We start from the raw sequence: 19,020 nt of genomic DNA on the forward strand, positions 1-19,020 counted from the left end.
CGGTTAGCCATTCCGGGTGTCTCTCGTTAACTAGCAGCTGGTTCATTTGTGCTGCCAGACGCTCGTGGAGTGCAGTCAGCTTCTTCAGCCAGTAGGCATTGCTGTTTAAGGGTGAATAGATGTAAAACAGAATGAAATAAAATAAAATAAGACACTGAAATGAAAAGACATATACTGAATTGTATCAGAGCTCTCTTGAATGAATAAAGCAGATTAAAGTGTTCCTGTCCTGAAGTTTTGAATTGTCCTTCAAAGTTTGTCAAAACCCAAACAGGTGTACTGTAGAGGAAATGTCAGTGTGCAGATCCTATTATCTACTACCCGGGTAGGACTAATAGTGCATCGGGCTTATCCTAAATCCAAGGTTGGGCTTGAATCAGTTCTTCAGGCAAATCCCCATAATCCGATTGCATGGCTGGCCACACCATTTCAAGATCATTAAGGATCTCATTTGGACTGGGCTCGCCATCGGTGGTCATCCAGAATCCTTTCTAGCAGTTCAAAAAAACAATCTACACAAACAGTGCAGAACAATTAATTTCTATTCCATCTTGTGTTCTTAACATTAGCTCATTAACTTCGATTCAAATCAAAAATCAAAAATCAAAATCAAATCACTTTTATTGTCACGTCACATGTGCAGGTACACTGGTACAGTACATGCGAGTGAAATTCTTGTGTGCGAGCTTCACAAGCAACAGAGTTTTGCAAAAATACAATAACGTAAAACAAGCAAAATATAAAAATGGTTAATCTAAAGTAATAAATATATGTACAATATATAAAGGTATATACATTACTGAATGTGTATACTAAATATGTTTTTCTACGTGTGTGTGTGTGTGAGTGTGTATATAGTGTGTATATACATGTTTTACAAATGAAATAAAGTAAACAATAAAATAAGATATATAAAATATACAGAGGTTGGTATGTGCAAAACAGTGGTATTTATACAGTATGGAGTGCATAATGTTGAAGTTCCAGTAGTGAGGGTGAGGTGTCTGTATTAATAATAAATGGTATTCCTTGTAGCTTTACCAAGATACCACAGTTACAGTAACTTGCTGTTTGCAGTAACAAATTGTTTGATCACAATTATATCACAATAAAGAACATAAGCAGCTTAAACAGTAATAATCATTGTTTACAATGAAAGTGACATTTATCATTCTTACCTCTGGTGTTGGCCAGAGGGGCTGATGGCGCGATATGGCAGCCTCGCTTCTGTCAGTCTGCCCCAGGGCAGCTGTGGCTACAACTGTGGGTTGCCTCCACCAGTGTGTGAATGTGAGAGTGAATGAATAGTGGAATTGTAAAGCACTTTGGGTGTCTAGAAAAGCGCAATATAAATGCAATCTATTATTATTATTATTATTATTATCATTATTATTATTATTATTATTATTATTAAGCAAACATAACTTAATTCAGTGAATGAATGAAAGAGAAAACTAAATCAAATCAATTTTTGGTATAACCACCCTTTGCCTTCAAAACAGCAAAGACTTAATGACTTTGGCTGTATGTTTGGGGTATTTGCTCTGCTGCAGAATTAATTTGTGGCCAATAAACAATCATTTAAATTTCTGAACGCATTCTTTGTTTACAGCATTTTTTCACACCTGCCTAAAACTTTTTTCACAGTACTATATATTTTAAAATATACATTCTAATATATATTTCCACATCACATGTTTTTTATTAATATATTTGACTGTGGAAAAAGGAAAATACCTAATTAAAAAAAATACTATCACAGTCTCTTCAGTTTAGCGGATATTAACGTCATAAATTTGGTCTCTGTTGAATTAAACATACACCTCCGATTACTCACTGAGAAAAACCGGAACTCCTCCCACTTAGCATGGGGGGGACCAATCACAACGCAGAATGGGGCAGCAAGTCTCCATGGTAACGGAGTATCGTTTGGGGAGGGGCAGACTGGGAGAAAGCGAGAATCTGAAGGTTGAAGTGTTAAAACTCCTCAATCGGACTCCTCTCTGTGCTGACACTGATCCTCATCCTCTCGGGCCTCCTGCTTACTTCTTCAGCCTCACTGAGCTACAGACAGCGGACACACACCAGGACAGGTAACACACCTTCAGATCATCCATTACGCTTTCATTTTCTCGCTTTTAGAAATCAGAACCTTTGAGGATGAACAAGAATCAGCAGGAAGTGTGGAGGTTTCAAAATAAAAGCACGGAGCAGACACAACAGTGAGAGCCTCACACTAACAGCTGGAGCCTCGGCTGTTGTTGATTTGTATGTCTGTATAAAGAGCAGCTACTGTTTTCACAGGTCCACACAGTTTGCACGTAGACGACACAATAAATGCACACAATGCCACCATACACTCCACACACACACACACACACACACATATAATATCATGAGGTCATCTAGTGGAGGCAAAGCAGTAAGGTGAAGGAGGCTGAAGCTTCATTTAACATTCAAATGATTCAGTGTGACCACAGAGCAGGAAAACGATCCTGCTGTCTGCGTTTGTTTAACGCATGTGGTTATTCTGCTGAAAGTAGCAGCAGCTGTCAGAAAAATGAAGGAAATCTGAAATATTTCACTGTACAAACTTTATTTGTAGAATAAAATAGAAATACTCTGTGTGGTACTGTGATATAATGTACTTCAAATCTGAAATAATACGGTTTTTAATTTTATCAATCATTTCGTAAATAAATATATATTTTGCTTCATTACAAACTGCTGCTGATATTGTCAGCTATACACACACTGGTGGACCTGCTCTCCTTTTTAACTTCTTTCCTGGAATGAAATGAAAACTTTTCCTTCTTTAATTTTTAATGTTCAGCCTGCAGGTGCTTCCAGCCTCCAGCAGGTGGATCTGTTTGTCTTTCAGAATCAGAATATTTTATTAATACCTAGGGAAATTATGCAGGTTACAGTTGCTCCACTACAGTAGCATTAACAAAAACAAACTAGACTATTTATCAATACAATATGTTAAGATATGAGAAATAGCACAATATATACAAGTCACCAAGTAATAAACATTCAGGGTTGACAGATGTGATTATAAATAAATATCAAGAAATTGACAGCAACATTACAGTGTAAGAAGATGTGTGATCTGTGGATCAGTTTTTTAATAAATATCTGGATCAGTTTATATACAAACTCAGTGAGCCTCTCTTCTTTTAACACCTCTCATCCAGGTGAGTGAATTTAAAATAGCCTTCAGATGACTGACAGCAAGACAAAGCGTAATATGAAAAAACAAAAGAAATAATAAAAAAAGTACAAGTAACTTGAATATAACATTAACATATAAGAACAAAAGGATTGCATCAATAAAATCAAAGGCAACAAAAATAAATAAAACAAGACAAATGCTGAATATAGCAGCATTAAAATTTAAATTAGATTTAAATGTATTTACATGAAATCTAATCAGTTAATACATGAAAGTAAGGCTGAACGGAACTTCATTTAAAAGCCAAAACAATAAATACAGAGGGCTTTCACCGTTTATTTTCATTTCTTTGATGTTTTGGTAAAATAGCAATATAAGTAAGTTCATAGAGTCAGTGAACGTGTAAAAAGAAAGATTACAAAATTGTTTGCATTATTTAAATATTTAATATGTGCATTATTGATAATATTGATTTTTTTTTAAAAAATATCATAGTTAATGTCATTATAACCATGTCACTCTTCTACAGTAAAGATAAATCACAGTAAATAAAATAAAGGAAATAATGCTTATAACGCAGACTCAGTAAAAATCCAGACTGAAGAGTTTTTGACCCGTCCTGCTGCTCGCAGGTTCTCAGTTCAAACTGATCCAACAGCTCAGAGAGTGGAAGATGAAAGTTGTGTCTTCACAGAGTTTCATCCTGCACTTATCTGCAAATTACCAGCAGACTCTGAGGACCTCATGTGCCACACTGGTTCATATGCTGTCAGCATGTGAGAAATTCATAATGGACAATGAAGCACTGATATTAGGTTGATCAAGTCCAAAGCAGAATTTATGCAAAGTCCAAGACACAAAATAACTAAATCCAGACAGCTCAGAGAAAAACACAGGGAAAAGTAAAATACAGAAAAACTTAAATGTAATACACTAAAAGCTCTAAATGGCCAAGCTCACAACTAAAACCAAAACACAGGATGGATAATAATCAATAAGAATTAATAAGAAAGAGTCCCACAATACCGATCTCAGTGTTCAATACTCAGATCCGTGACATGATCTTCATAGAAATACGAAAGAAATGAAGAAACAGTTATCAAAACAGACTATCTGACCACAGCCCTCATGTCCAAACACACCTGAGCCTGTAGACAGGGCTAATAGGGAGTCAGGTGTGGTGGTGTCCTCAATCTAAAGTCTGGTCCTGCACACAGTAAACAGTGAAGATGATCACAGGGATAGAAAAACATCCATGAATGTGGTTTTCTGGAGCGTCCTGGTTGGCTGGTCATGGCGGGTCAAAGGATGACACTTTGTCTAAACATGATTTAGGAGACGTCTGTCACACCTCCAGGAGGTGATGTTTAAAAGTTTTTTTTAAATATAACATTTTATATTTTATCTGGCTGAGGTCAGACAGCCACACACAGTGCACTGTAGGTGAGTTAAGGCGTAGATCAGCTGTCAGAGTGAAACCTGATTGGTCCGTGTGATGTCAGGGATGGCGGGCACATCGAGACACGACAGAGAGATGGCGATGAACGCCAAGCGCCAGCTGTCCGAGTGTTCAGACCCCATAGAGAGACTCCGGCTGCAGTGTCTGACTCGAGGCTCATCTGGGATCAAAGGTTTGGGCAGGTGAGCTCCGCCCACTTCACACGTGTGCTCACACATCCAACATTCCAGTCCAGGGCCCGTTGTTCCTGCATCGTTTTAAAAAAGGGAATTCTGTGTTTATAAAGATGTTTTTACCAATGTAAAAAATCTGAGTTAAGAAACAGAATCAAAATTATTAAAAGTTCACAAACACGTAAAGATGCCCGAGCTTCATCATCATGCTGAAAAACGACTCCAGTCACTCGTTCCTTTTTCCATTTTTTCAAACTGAACAACAAAGATCAGCTTCTACAAACACGATAACCTGCTGCGAAGCTGCTAAATCTTCTGTTGGGTTAGCCCCCCTAATGTAAAACCCCTGGACCATTAAAGAAACATTTTTTTTTCTCTTTAGAAGTAAATTAAATTTGTGTTTTTAATTTCAGACTGCTTCAGAGTCCTTCACAGGTCTCTTTTCTCCATGATCAGAAACTATAGGGACCTCTATAGTCAACCGAAGCTTGTCACTTCCATCTGCAGTCGTCTGTATTTGTTCTGGGCCCTTCCCTCAGATCGGTTCATGACTCAGGCAGACATTCGCAGTTATTCTTTAATGCAGTGGAGTAAATGTAGTGAAGTGTAGGTCCTCTCCCGGGCTGTGATTTGTCCCTTTAATGCAGTGGCGGCGGGTTTCGGGGTCAGATGAGAGTAACTCACATCGATGTTTACGCTGAGGTTTTCCTGTCAGATCATCGCTGAGTCGGCGCGGCTGCAGGATGTTGTTGTGTTTGTCTTCGTCGTGTTGTTGCTCTTCTTGTGGTTTTTACTCCGCTGATGTTCAGCTGTACACTCTGCAGTAACCTCAGGTCCTGTAATACACACATTTACTCCCAGCACGGCAGTACTGGAGTACTTTCAGTTTGAGCTGAGGATGATAATTTAAAAACACAAAGAGCCTTTTAAGGTTTATAAGATCAGTTGGTGAGCTGCAGTCAGTAATGACAGTATTCATACTTCAGACATCAGATCTGAATCCTTCATCCAGCGCTGACTGACGGAAACTCAGAGTTACTTTAACTTTAATGTTTCTGTTTTCTAAAGCTACATGAAAGCAGTAAAGACAGAAGTGAAACTGCTTGTCAGTTCTAAAGCAGCTCAAATATCAGGGGACTCAGGACTAAAACTACAGTTTACTACCTCTTTACTTTAACTGACATACAGACAGTTATAGTTTTTTTTAAATAAAGTTTTTCTTTTTGATGGTATAAAACTGAAATGCTGCTGTCTGATTTGCTGATTTTGTTTGTCAGGACCTTCAGAGTGATGGACGACAACAACAACCGCTCGCTGGACTTCAAGGAGTTCATGAAGGGGTTAAACGACTACGGGGTGCTGATGGAGAAGGACGAGGCCACAGCTCTGTTTCAGCACTTTGACCGCGACGGCAGCGGGACCATCGACTTCGACGAGTTCCTCATCACTCTGAGGGTAAATCAGACCAACGATGAGAGCATGAGATGGGATCGCCTCCCATCAGTCAGCCAGAACTAAAAAATACCCTCAAAGTCCTCCTTCCATACGTTTTTAACAACTCTGGTTTCAGTGCTCGTGTTTCCAGGCAGACAGCTGCTCTGAATAAGAAATAGTTGTGAAGGCTCCTGCATGGCACGACTGTTTTTATCTACAGTGAGCGATCGTCTGTTTCAAACCACTGAATGATGTGCTGTAAGCTGGACTGAACTGAATCTTCGCTCCTTTAACTTCCCCTTCTGTTAAATGCAGCCACCGATGTCCAAGGCCCGGAAGGAGGTGGTCATGCAGGCGTTTCGGAAGCTGGATAAAACGGGTGACGGGGTGATCACCATCGAAGACCTGCGGGGTGTTTACAACGCCAAGTACCACCCCAAGTACCAGAACGGGGAGTGGACAGAGGACCAGGTCTTCAGGACGTTCTTGGAAAGCTTTGACTCTCCGTATGACAAAGACGGAAAGGTAACGAGCTTCTGACAGGAATGCCAGTCAGGCGGTGTCTGTGTGGGTGGAGGTCAGTGACTGTGGCCCACAGACCAGTAGCTCCTGCACTGAAACAGACTTTAGGTGTGAAACTTTCCTCAGCGTTGATGAAGCTGTATGCTCCTCTCTGAAGGTGACCCAGGAGGAGTTTATGAATTATTACGCTGGTGTGAGCGCCTCCATCGATACAGACGTCTACTTTATTGTGATGATGAGAAATGCCTGGAAACTCTGAGTTAGCGCCGTTCTGGTAATCGAGCTCCGTGGTGTTTGGGTGGTGGTAGGAGGGCGGCGAGTATTTCCATTTTGAGATGTTTTCCATTGTAGAAAAGCTGTGATTAAATTTCCTCACTGGGGAATCTGGTAATGTTCTGCAGGGTATGTTGTATGGTTTTACTTTCAATGTGTTCCAATGAGATGGACTCAAAGAACCATACAACATACAAAATCAGCAGTGAAGTCGTTCATTTAGTGTGTTAGTCCACGCGCTGCAGGCTGCTTCACTCTGGCTTCTTACTGTGGTTCGATCTAACCAATCAGCTTTTTCTCTTTCACTTTCTGGATGTAAACAAACTGCTGTGTAAACAAACACGGCCGCGCTGTTTCCATGCAGATATGAAACTCGCTCAGAGGTGATCAGTTCTCATCATTTCCTGTTCCACATTATTATTCTTGCACTCTGCCATAGCAGCTCTGCATGATTCACACTTAATAATCCTTCTTTATCTTATACTGGGACTTAATGCAGTCTGCAGTTCAACCTTTGTGTGAAACAAGCTGCTTTAGCTCCTCCTACTTTTAAATCAACTTTCTTCTGATTGGATGATTTGTGAAGTCTGCCTTGGTTCAGCACCCAGTGCTTTTACATATCATTACCTTTATATTTTAAACTTTAGCATGAACATCTGACACCATAATATCATGCATATGTTGGAGAATGTGGAAAATAAGGTGAAGAAAAATTAAAAATCTTTTTATTCTTTATTTATTAAATAAGTATACCCCAAGTAACAGTTCCTCTCTTTCATAAATGACTTCAAATCTATCCATAAATCTGTCTTTAAAGATTTACAGTTAGATTCACATGGCCTCTGCCTAAAGAGCCATGTGACTGTAATTTAATGTGTTTGCTGTTTTTACGGAATTTCATAACTGTTAGAAATGTTACCCTCATACTTTGCTTCATTTAATTTTTTTATACACATTAGAACACCTCGAGATTATTGCCTTATATTGATTTGAGGTTTTTTTTGTTTTTTCTATAATTTTTTGAGCAAATCAAAATAGGCCTACTTTGTCACTTTTTTTCCAATTTTAAACAAGAAAAAAGAGATTAAATTGTATGGATGATTGGATGAACGAGTGGATGGATGGATGTCAATCAGGTGAGGCGCCTCATTTTTTAACATTTTCCTTTTAAACTTTAAAGCCACACAAGATGAAACCAACCACTGTTTCATTCTGATCTAACCAATGAACTGATTAAAGTTGGACCCTTCCTCTTCATCTCTGCTGTTTGTCTTCATAGTAACACTTTTATGCACTGTTGTGTTTGATCTCTATGTATTAAAGCTGTCATTAAAGCAGGTTTCTTGTACTTGGCAGGTGACCCATGATGAGTTTATGAACTATTACAGTGGTGTCAGCGCCTCCATCGACAGCGACGTCTACTTTATACTAATGATGAAAAACGCTTGGAAGCTGTGAATCACATTAAAACTCCAGAATCTAAGCACCTCATGGATTTCCGACAAACGGGATTTGTTTTAAATGATCATACTGACGTGTCTGATCAGATCTGTAGCCTGAGTTCTGTCATATTATCAGTTAGAAGTCATATTCTAAATAAATGCAGTTACACAGATTGGTCTGACTTTTGTCATTTTGGATCCTGTGCACATTTTTTTTATCACTAATTACATCACAGGGAAACAGCAGGATTTCATTTTCCACTTTATTACAATATACACTGATATGCATTGTGATTAAATAAAAACAATTCCACATTACATCAACACAAGTACATTTAGACATTTCCATAAAGTATTTACGTTGTATTTAGTACAGATTACAGACTTCTTGTTTCTGAGTACAAAGCGTACATTCCTGTTTTTGTTTCAGCCATTGTGAGGTCGGTTGTGTCAGATATTGAAGCAGCAGCATTGGGTTTAGCATCTCCATGACTACAAACAGAAACAGTTGCTACAGCAACGCATCCACAACCCGCCTACAGACAGCTGAGCGTGCGTGGACTTGACGTACACGACTGCTCAGAAGTTGGAGATCACTTTGAAATGTCATGTTTTCAGAAGGAAAAGCTGATTGAGAGAGTCATAAATGGATGTTAAATAGAAATAATGATTAATTAAGTGATTGCTATCTAACTAATCATTCTTTTAATGGAATATCTATGTATGTGTAAAGAGGCCCATGTAAAGCAATCATCTATTTTCTAATGGTACGTGATGTTCTCGAATGGAGTTTGATAATATTAAGAGGCTTATTGATTATTAGAAAAACCTTTTCCCACCATGATGGCACACCTAAAAACTGCTATACTGATTATAGGTGTACTAAATCTGGCGAGTTGCATCTCTGGAGAATTTCTGTGTAGATGTGAAGCTTTAAAATGGCTGTGGTGTTCAGGCTGTGTTCGTGTTCTAAGAAATGAAGATGATGCCTTGCAGCCACAAGAAGAAAACAAACAAAATAACACTGGTGTGTATTACTCTCAAGAGAGCACTGCTAAGACCGGTCGGTGGCCGGCCCCCGGCAACCACGGGTTGCTAGGAGAAAAAGGTGTATTCCCCAGCCGGCTGGCAAGTGGTTGCTGTTGGTTGCTGGCAGTTGCTCTGAAACTAAAGCCACAGTCATACAGGCCTAGAGACCAGTGAGTGACTCACTGTCAACCAGCGGCTGCTGGTGAAAAGTGTGTATTTCCTGCCCGGTTGGTGAGCAGCTGCTGAAGGTTGCTGATTGTGACTGTGGCTTTGGTCACTTGCAGATTATCGCGGCCGCCTCACTTTGCATGGAGGCTGCTGACTTCTCTGCAAACATTTACTAACTACTTGCCGAGTGGAAGTAAAACTGTAAAAAAGTCAGACACAAACTGGAAACAGAGCAAGTTTCCCTTCAAAATAAAAGATGTGCCTTTTGAAATGTGTTAATTGAGGCACAACTTTTACTCTGAATTCAAACATTCACCGTTTGCAGTTTGTGTCTGACTTCATTTTCATTTCCACTCAGAAAGCAGTTGAAAAGTGTTTGCAGACAAGTCTGTGTCTTCCATGCAAACTGCAGGCGACCGTAGCAGCCTGCTAGTGACCAAAGCAATGACATAGTGCAACCATGCAGTTGATTTCACCCAGCAACAGCTAGCAACCACTTGCCAAACAAGTGAGTATGCACATTTTTGCCTAGTGGCCTGAAGATGTCAGGAGATTGCCAGTGTGTAACTACTTAATTAGTACAGCACCTTTACTAACATGATTGGAGGGTTTTTCTAACAATGAGTCAGCCTTTTAATGTGATAAACTTCTTCATTCTTGTGTCTGATGTAGATATTCCAAGACAAATTTACGTTTCATGATTTAGTTAGTTATTATTTATGTTCACTTTAACTATAAATTAAAGCAAATTAGCTTTTCCTTCAAAAACATGGTAACTTCTAAGTAACCCTCAGCTTTGGGTGTTGTACTGTGATTCAGACGAGCTTTAGGAGGCTTTACATGTGATCCTGTTTGACCTGCATGGTGAACGCTGCAGCATGAGTTTTAGTTCCCAAAGAGTTGAAGTGCAGATGAGTTTAAATACAAGCAGCTTTAAATGACCTCACTGATGTTGTTCAATCTTTTGGTTCAGGAATGAGAAAAAAATAAAACACAGATGGTGACAAACTGAAAAATCTGATATGCAGGTCTTCTTATACCAGACTGTGGTTTTTGTGAGGTGGAGCACTGAGAATTTATGAGTAAATCCATGAGCCGGAGTTTAATTAAATTCATTTCTACAACACCTGGAGAATAAAAAGCAGGTCCCAAGAGTCCTTCAGGTTGTGGTCATGTGACTCAAAGTTTAGGTTGTAGAGATCTTACAGGTCCTTTTAACCGATAAAAATGTTCCACAGATCGTTTAGGTGGTTCTTCTTTATAGGGCTCTATAGGTCTCTTTGTGGTTCCTTGGTTAATTGTAGTGGCTCCTTTTGGACACTGAGAATGTACTCAGGTTCATTTACGGGGATTGTGGTTACACAGGAGGTATCAGGGATGTTTTATGTGGTTTTAATGGCCTCCAGTACGAGCTTCTAGTAATATTTTAGTTATTTCTTGTGGCCCTTTAGATGGGTAAAGTAGGAGCTTTGATCTAGCAACCAGTTAGGTGCTTTGAAGGCTCTTTCATTTGGGTGTTTTGGCCATTTAGGTAGTACACTGGGTCAATATAGATGTACTTTAGAGGTTTAAAGGGTTTCTTTAGGTGAGCCACACTCTTAAATATCAAGTTAACTTTCATTTGTCATTCATCTGTCAACTGAAGCTGTTCACCACCTCCCAGGCAGCCAACACGATCCATAATGCTGAATTAAAAGATGAAGTGATCATTTAGACGCTGGGCTGCCTGGGAGGTAGTTTTATCTGAAAACTACTATTCTATGATATGTAGTAAAACAGGCAAAAACACAGGTATATATGATTCCTCCAACGACAAATGACTACATGTGGAGGTATGTCAGTAAAAACATGTATGAAAACACAGTTGGCCTCAAAGCAACAAAATAAATCCTATATTTCAGAGCTGCAGGTCAACAGCCTGCTCTACTCAAAGCTACATTTTGGGTTCAAGTGAAAGATTAAAGCTAAATAAATCTGTTGGTACAAGCACAAGAATAACAGCCAATTTATCACATTTCTGCCGAGATTTCCTTGATCACAATGAAGTCTTTCAAAATAACAGCAGTGACTAAACATATTAAAATAAAACTGATTATAAATGAGCAGAGACAAACTAAGTTCATGTTGGTAGAATAACGTGTAACACATCGTTACTTTAGTTGTCTCAAATGTTTTTTGGTTTATGAGTCACAAAAATTAACCACACGCTATGTTTTGCTGTCTTTGAATATGAGCTTCGAGCAGCTCCACTGCATAAAACGAATTTTTTTCTGTTTTTTTCTTAGCAAGCTTGTTGATGGCTGACTGTCCAAGAAAATGACTCAGGAACAGAGAGAAACACCAAAGTGAGTACAAATTTACACGTTGGTGAATTTTTTGAAAAGAGTCACTGATGGAGACTCCCCTCACCCCCAACCGGTCGCAGCAGATGGCGGCACTTGAGCCTGATTCTGCTGAGGTTCCCTCTTATGAAAAGGGAGGTTTTCTTCCCACTGTCACCAAATGCCTGCTCATAGGGTTGTTTGATTGTTGTTGTTTTTTTCTGTACCATTGTAGGGCCTTTACATTACAATATTAAACACCTTCAGGTGATCTTAAGGTTGTGATTTGGCACTATATAAATAAAACTGAATTGAATTTCCAACTAAGGATTTAAGGGTTCTAACATAAGGTGTTGTCTATTCTCGCTTTACAGCCTGTAAAATGTGACACTCCCGCTAATCCTATCACGGCTAGCACTTCAAAACCTTTTTCTAAAGTCCCAGCTGGGAGCCAGCTTCTATACAAAGATGAGCCGATTTATTTTGAGTTAAAATGCTGGTGCAAAAGATGCAAAAATATGTTCATAAATCAGAAAAAGAACCCATTCCACTTTAGTGGCAATGGGGAATAAGAGTCTCCACTCATGTTAGCAGCTTGTTGAGGCTGCTATGCTTAAAAAACTCTGCTAAACTCAGAGTGCAGCTGAGACGAAGTGATGGATGTGTAACATAATGAATGACGATGGTGTGAAATTAATAAATGTTATCACAGTTCATCCTGATGGGAATGTCTGAACCAAACGTCATAGCAGAAACTGAGTAATTCTTGTGTATATTTGCTACAAAATGCCAAGATGGAGTTAAAATAAATGTCAAAGGATCACAAAACTTGAAGGAATTTATCCTCCTAGGTTTATGCGCAAATGGGAATCCAGATGAGATGCTTCACCAGTAAAAGCTTGATTTCTGTAAAGTGAAACAAACTTCAGCACTCCATTCAGTGATTTTTCTTTTGGTAATGAATGCCAGAGGTTTCATCCTCTGGACAGAGGTCCAGTGTCATTGAAATCCAGGTAAAATATAAGTGGTAGATAGGCACATCCGGACTAAAAGGCAGCATGTTTGTCTTCCTGTTCTTTCACTTTGTTCTGAAGACCTCGCGAAGTTGGAAGCTCTTTGCTTTAGAGCATCCTGAAGTTTGATAAGTACAGTCTCTGATCCTGTTAGCTCACCAATGCATCACCTACTTGATCTTATAGAAGCTGGACATGGTGACGTAAGCCTCCTCCTGCCGATTCACTCCAAACACCTCAAACTCATTGCCTTCAACTTGTTGCTCAGGCTGCTCGGGTCTCTCCCCAAGCTGGAGGATGTGAACGGGGGACGGACTGCTGCTCGACAGGCTGTCCTCTGCTTCAGACGAGCTCCTGCTCAACAAGGCAGAGATCTCCAGCTCCTCGGTGCTGGCGCTGGCAGTACTCCTGCAATCTGAGCTCTCGGTGGAGCAAGGTTCCCTCGACTGAGCGCTGTAAGCAGCAGCAGATGCAGGACTGATCGCAGGCTCTGTTTCCTCACATGCTGTCGTCTTCACAGGGTAGACTTTGAGATCACTGAACACCTCAGGTCTGAAGGTCAGCAACAGAGGCTGCAAAACCAGAATGACATCATATTTGTCTACGGCCAATCAAAAGCTCCTTTGTCATGTTCTTTGTCTTAACAACTACAATTAAATACATTGGTTCTAACTGCCTTACAGTGCAACAGTTAAAAGCAGTTTGATCTAACACCTCTAAAAAAACTGATCACTATGCCAAACAGCAAAAACCAACGGGCGGTGCAGAGGCACGCCAGAATTTCACATAGTTAGTTAAATGTCTGCTGCAGACAGCTAATTTTTGTGTTTCTTACCAGTCAAACTGAAAGTTCAAAAGATTCATGTCAAAATGAGTTTCATGAACCTGTAGTTCCTGTTTGATATCGTTTGTACCAGAGAGGTCAAGAGTGCAATGTCAGCATTAATCAGTACAACTGATGCACCGCTCACTGTGCTGTAAAATCCTGGTGTCACATCAAAAAACAAAGCAATGCTTGAGGTTTTTCAAACTGTGTTTATAAGCTGGTGTGCTCAGCATAGCTCAGCAAGTTGGTCAATAGAAACGTATCTTCAATATGAATGTTTATGGCACTATGTTGATGCCACAGTTTTGACTACAATTGCTCTTTGGTAGGGGTACCACCACCTGAAATCTCATCTAAGTGCACTGCACACCAGCAATGACGCCGTGCACAAAGACAACACTGACTATAGATTTTGTGTTGTGATTTCTACAAGTGGTCCTGTCGCACACACATGACATGATGTTGCTTTGCAAAGTTGTTTTTTTTAATCTGTCAGTAGGATAACTCACATTGTTTGGCTTGCAGATCTGCACCAGAGTCTGTTTAGGATGCGGGATGCTTGGCCACATGTAGGTAAATATCCTGTGGAATAAAAAGGAAAGAAACTTAGTGAGGGAAACTCACTACACAGATTTTTCTGACAGAAAGCAGACACCATACTTGTTTTTCCAGAGGACGATGATACTAAAGGTCACCACCAGCACAGAGACCAGACACACTCCGACTTGGTACACTTCCACCTGTACTCCACTGGTCTGCTTCTGGGGGTTTTCTTCAGGAAGGAGAACAACACAAATCATTATTGATATATATGTGTTTAAAAAAGGTCGTGCAGCAGGACTAGACTATTGTTCTTACCAGGGGTAAGGAAAGTGAACGTTTCACTCCACTCGCTCCACGTGCCCTGAAAAGTCTTTGGGAGTGTTCGCGCTCGCACTTTAACGGAACACTTTGAGCCTTTTTCAAAGGGTTCAAAGTTAATTTTTATGAAGTCCTGGGATGAGGTGTTCTCAGTCTGTGGTCAAAGAGAAAATAAAGAACTTTCAGTCATTACAAAACATTTTTAGATATTGTTGATGTAAAACAGGCTTTTTGTGTTGAAGCACATCCTCGTACAAGATACAATAAGTATGAGAAATGCCAGGTGACCTGTAATGTAGCGCTGGTCCCTTTTGACTCTACTGGGACTACAATTTACAAAAGAAACAACATGTTTTACACAGTAAGGTTTGAAACTGGTGATTGGAACCATTAAATTATCAGGAGAATGCTTAAAATTTAGCATTGCGTGAGAAACTGTGGAAATCAGTTTGACCTAATCACTTTGGAACCAGGTGCATTCTACCAGAGAAAAGGTAAGACGGTGCTCTCAGATTTGTCTGCATTCCAGTTAATAGCTCGTCACAGGAGCTTCCGAGACTCCTACTGGTTTAACTGGGCAAACCAAACACTGAAAGATTTACTCAGTAGATTGTTTAACATTAAAAAGAACCCACAATACAACAGTCTCTGTAGGAGAAACTGTGTCTGATGTTATAGCGAAAACCTGAAAGTCTTGAAGTAGAATATGAGATTCCACTTCTGAGCTTTTTCTTTTCGTGCTACAATATACTTTTTAGATCACTGTACCAGGGTTTTCTCAGCTGTCTCGATCCTAAACTGGAATTCCTGGTTGTCCACTTTCAGGTAGTCTTTGTGGTACGGAATCTGAATCCAAATCTTAGCCTCGTTAGACTCTTCTTGGAAGGTGATGTTAAACACCTGAGGACTCATTGGTTTAACTGCAGGGACAGCACACAGAGAGAGGACAGTAATGACAGCAGCTTTGGGCAGGCAGAAATTAACACTTTTACATTTCTATACTGGAAAAAAAGAAATGAACATAAAGTCTGACAGGCAGTGCAGTGGTGACTCTTCACCAGGCAGCTACTGATGTTTATTAGTATTTGTAAAGTCTGAAAATGTAACCAGATGCCATGTTTACCTATGTTCTTCAGGTAGAGTGTTTGTGAAATGTTGACACCACTCTTTAACTGGACGGTCAGACTGAGTTCCGACAAGGGCTTCAGGTCTGGGGAGCTGAATGTGTCACTGGATGTCTCCAAGCACTTCTTCTTTACGCTGATGTCATAATCAAGGTAGCTGAACAGAAGAGCAGTGACCTGCATCAGTATCAGAATTTCCTCTGACATGCAGCACAGTACTGAGCATTATATCAAAGGTTTACCACAGGGTCATCCTCTCAATGCTGTCGCCTCCATCACCTCCACCGTCTTCATCGTCCTCGTCATCATTTCTGCCTTCAGCCAGCTTGCAGGTCAAATTGCATCTTTCTACCATGATGTGAGATGTGCAGCTGATTCTGGGCTCTGAGAGAAAAAACACTTTCAGACATTTCTCCACTTTTTGAGTATTGCACTCTTGTCTTATTCTTCTTTTTAATTTTTTTTCTGTCAGTTAGCAGTATATATATATCATATACTACCAAAGATGTCTAACCATGGCTGATTTGCAGTCCATGTGCCTTAAGCTGATTTAAGATTAAGCTTTACATACAAAATGCCAACACAGACATGAAAACAATCAGGAAAGGAAACAGCAGTGACATAAATGCAAACTACATCGAAAACTTCCATGTCACTGATCAAATATTTGTCTTTGTCATTCACACCAGTTTATGCTTTTATCTCTAAGTGTTTCAGATCTTTAAGAGTGAAAAAAGACTGAATAAATGTTGTTTTGCTTGTTCAAAGCCCGACTGACTGTTCCTCCTGTGGTTATGTGTGTTGATTGAGTAGATCTTGGGTGATTTCATTTATGAAAATGTAAAACTTTAACATATTATACGTTTACTGAATTTCATGTTGATGCCAATTTATTATCTTCTGGTATAATATGAACATTATTTATTGCTGTCTTGGTTACTACAAACAGTTACATAGCATGAAAGGTGTGATAGACTATATCCAAATAGCTGAACTGATTTCTTTCTAATCAGAAGTTACTGAGAAACCATCACATAACTCAGCAGCACACTGGAGTCCCTCCTGATACGTAGATAACTGCATCATCAGCATAATTTTGAAACCCCGCCTCTGCAGCTGCCTGTCACTACAGTATGAAGTGCTTTGAGAACATTTTTATTCCAATTTGATACTTTTTAAATAATTCTCTTTGATTTTCAGGATGCAACATAAAAATAATTATGCTGTAGTAACTTGTTGAAGGAAAACTGACTGTGCATCATCTGCATAAAAATGAATACAGAATTTGCTTCAGTTTTTAATTATAAGACTAATTGGAAGCATTTAATCTGGGACAGGGGGGTGCAGTGGTTAGCACTGATTACCTGTAGCCCGCCTCCCACACTATGAAAGCTAGGTTAGACCCCCCCTCACTCTGGCAACCCCAGGACGATAAACTAGGTCGGGTTGCCATAGCGAGAACGGAGAAAACGCTGAGGCTGTAGATGTCTCTGTTCACCAAACACAATATGCTGCATGACAAAATCTCACCAGTGACTTGACATGTTGACCTTACAACCATGTTCAACACCACAACACTTTGAAGCTGCCAGCATGATTAAATCGTGTTATACAAGTTGTTAAAATAACCACAACTTTTCTTCCTGACTTTGCAGTTATTTACAGTCACTGTTTTACTTCACTCTAACTGCCTGAACACTGAACAGTATCATTGCTCACCTTAAATACATGCATGTAACTTTATTTATACCATTGCTTATTATAAACTGCTTTTATGTGTTTTTACTGCTAAATGGATGGCTTACGTAGGGTATTTCCAGTACACTAAAACTGCATGCACTAAGCAGAACCTCTAAACTGTCAGTTATGTGGGAAGATTTAACCACCGGAGGAATTTTAAGCACCTGATCCAGTCCACCGCTGTGCAGAAACTGAACCGAGTGAAGCTCTGATGGAACAGAAAGCAGAGCATCAGCGGCGCCCAACGAGCTCAGAGACGGAGCTGTGTTTACTTCCAACTGTCACGCTGATAACATCACTGCTTCTGATTTTGTTTGTGCCTATGAGCCGATGTGCACGAGAAGGCTGATTATTAAGTAAATCCCGGATATTGAAAGCTGATGATGGGACTTCAAAGATGTTTCATTTTTCTTCCGAATTTGTGCCTCAAAGATGAAGTGAGTCACTCATAAACTCCTGAAATGATTATTATTCATTTGTTTTTGTCTTAAGAGATACAAATGTTCACGGGTCTTCAAAGTTAACCGTAACCACACTTGAGCCCAAAGTCATTTAAAGATTTTAAAGAGTCTCTTCTTGAAGCTTTTTAATTTTGAGCCATTATGCTCAGGTAAGTGCTCCACAGGTGCAATACTTCATCTCAGATAATATGTGCTGCTAATATAGTCCCCATCAAAGATCCAAACTTTACATTTTCTGATATTTTTCTGTATTTTTATTTCCGTGAAAGATACTAATGTAAAAGAATCACAACCCTCACGGTGCTTCTGATAACCTCCCACATTCCTGTGCTAACCGCATGTTATAAAATCTTCTTACCCATGTCGGTGTCTCCATCTCCGCTCTGAGCCTCACACACAGCTGGCAGCAGCAGCAGCATCACGGCGATCCTCCAGCCGAACTGCATCGCCTCACCGAGTCTCCGTCCAGCTGCACACACGCTCACCTGCCGCTCTGCTCTTTCATAACCCGCCGTCACACCAGCTGAGAGCTTTTCTCGTCAGCAGGCTGGGAGAGAGGAAGGAGGAGTGGCTAGTCTGCAGAGGAAGGAGGAGGAGGCGGGGGCGATGCTGGGTAGTGGAGGTCTTACAAGATTCTCTGTAAATCAGAAGACATCCTTGATTAGGAGACTGCGGGGTCTGTGTGGTTAGAAGGCTGACGGACAGTTAACTCTCAGATTACAGATTATTAGGAACATTCAGGGTTCAGTCACATGGACACAGCAACTTCTTTTTGACACCAAATGAAATGAAGCTCACAGCTTACACATTTAGAGCAAACATGTTTGAGTTCATTTATTTTTGAGCGAATATAAAATCAAAAGTTGCAGACCAAAGAACAATTAATATAAGATTCGATTACTTTATTGTCTCAGACAGGAGAAAATCATCTTAGATCAATCAACAAACATCACAAAAAACCCCAAACCAGACAATATCAAACAGCTAGCAGCATAATAA

The 19,020-nt window shown here is 39.9% G+C and overlaps 2 protein-coding genes across 3 annotated transcripts; one reads left to right on the top strand and one right to left on the bottom strand.

Moving 5' to 3' along the window:
- Positions 1-1,895: 1,895 nt before the first annotated feature.
- On the top strand, positions 1,896-8,651 carry capslb (calcyphosine-like b). 2 transcript variants are annotated; one of them, XM_003457917.5, is made up of 6 exons: positions 1,896-2,093; positions 4,678-4,816; positions 6,085-6,262; positions 6,557-6,766; positions 6,921-7,037; positions 8,393-8,474. In XM_003457917.5, the coding sequence occupies exons 2-5, from the start codon at positions 4,680-4,682 to the stop codon at positions 7,020-7,022; spliced, it is 627 nt and encodes a 208-aa protein (XP_003457965.1). In that variant the 5' UTR covers positions 1,896-2,093; positions 4,678-4,679; the 3' UTR covers positions 7,023-7,037; positions 8,393-8,474. The 2 variants fall into 2 exon arrangements, with proteins under 2 accessions (XP_003457965.1, XP_005470654.1); XM_005470597.4 differs by lacking the exon at positions 6,921-7,037 and having other exon boundaries at positions 1,897-2,093; positions 8,393-8,651.
- A 76-nt stretch (positions 8,652-8,727) lies between these two features.
- il7r (interleukin 7 receptor) lies at positions 8,728-18,614 on the bottom strand. The gene is made up of 8 exons (XM_005470596.4): positions 18,380-18,614; positions 16,063-16,204; positions 15,820-15,977; positions 15,465-15,616; positions 14,694-14,850; positions 14,496-14,607; positions 14,345-14,417; positions 8,728-13,581 (listed from the first exon to the last, which is right to left on the bottom strand). Exons 1-8 carry the CDS (start codon positions 18,465-18,467, stop codon positions 13,180-13,182), a joined length of 1,284 nt encoding a protein of 427 aa, XP_005470653.1. The 5' UTR covers positions 18,468-18,614; the 3' UTR covers positions 8,728-13,179.
- Positions 18,615-19,020: the final 406 nt, after the last annotated feature.

The sequence above is a fragment of the Oreochromis niloticus genome, linkage group LG7 (genome assembly GCF_001858045.2).
Source record: "Oreochromis niloticus isolate F11D_XX linkage group LG7, O_niloticus_UMD_NMBU, whole genome shotgun sequence".
NCBI classification, from domain to species: Eukaryota; Metazoa; Chordata; class Actinopteri; order Cichliformes; family Cichlidae; genus Oreochromis; species Oreochromis niloticus.

Excerpts from the sequence above, each read along its gene's own strand:
- capslb (XM_003457917.5), top strand. The coding sequence starts at position 4,680 with ATGGCGGGCACATCGAGACACGACAGAGAGATGGCGATGAACGCCAAG. Across the intron at positions 6,263-6,556 it reads AGTTCCTCATCACTCTGAGG|CCACCGATGTCCAAGGCCCG; the intron begins GTAAATCAGACC and ends TGTTAAATGCAG. Across the intron at positions 6,767-6,920 it reads CGTATGACAAAGACGGAAAG|GTGACCCAGGAGGAGTTTAT; the intron begins GTAACGAGCTTC and ends TCCTCTCTGAAG.
- il7r (XM_005470596.4), bottom strand. The coding sequence starts at position 18,467 with ATGCAGTTCGGCTGGAGGATCGCCGTGATGCTGCTGCTGCTGCCAGCT. Across the intron at positions 15,617-15,819 it reads ACTCTACCTGAAGAACATAG|TTAAACCAATGAGTCCTCAG; the intron begins GTAAACATGGCA and ends CTGTCCCTGCAG. Across the intron at positions 13,582-14,344 it reads AGATCTGCAAGCCAAACAAT|CCTCTGTTGCTGACCTTCAG; the intron begins GTGAGTTATCCT and ends CTGGTTTTGCAG.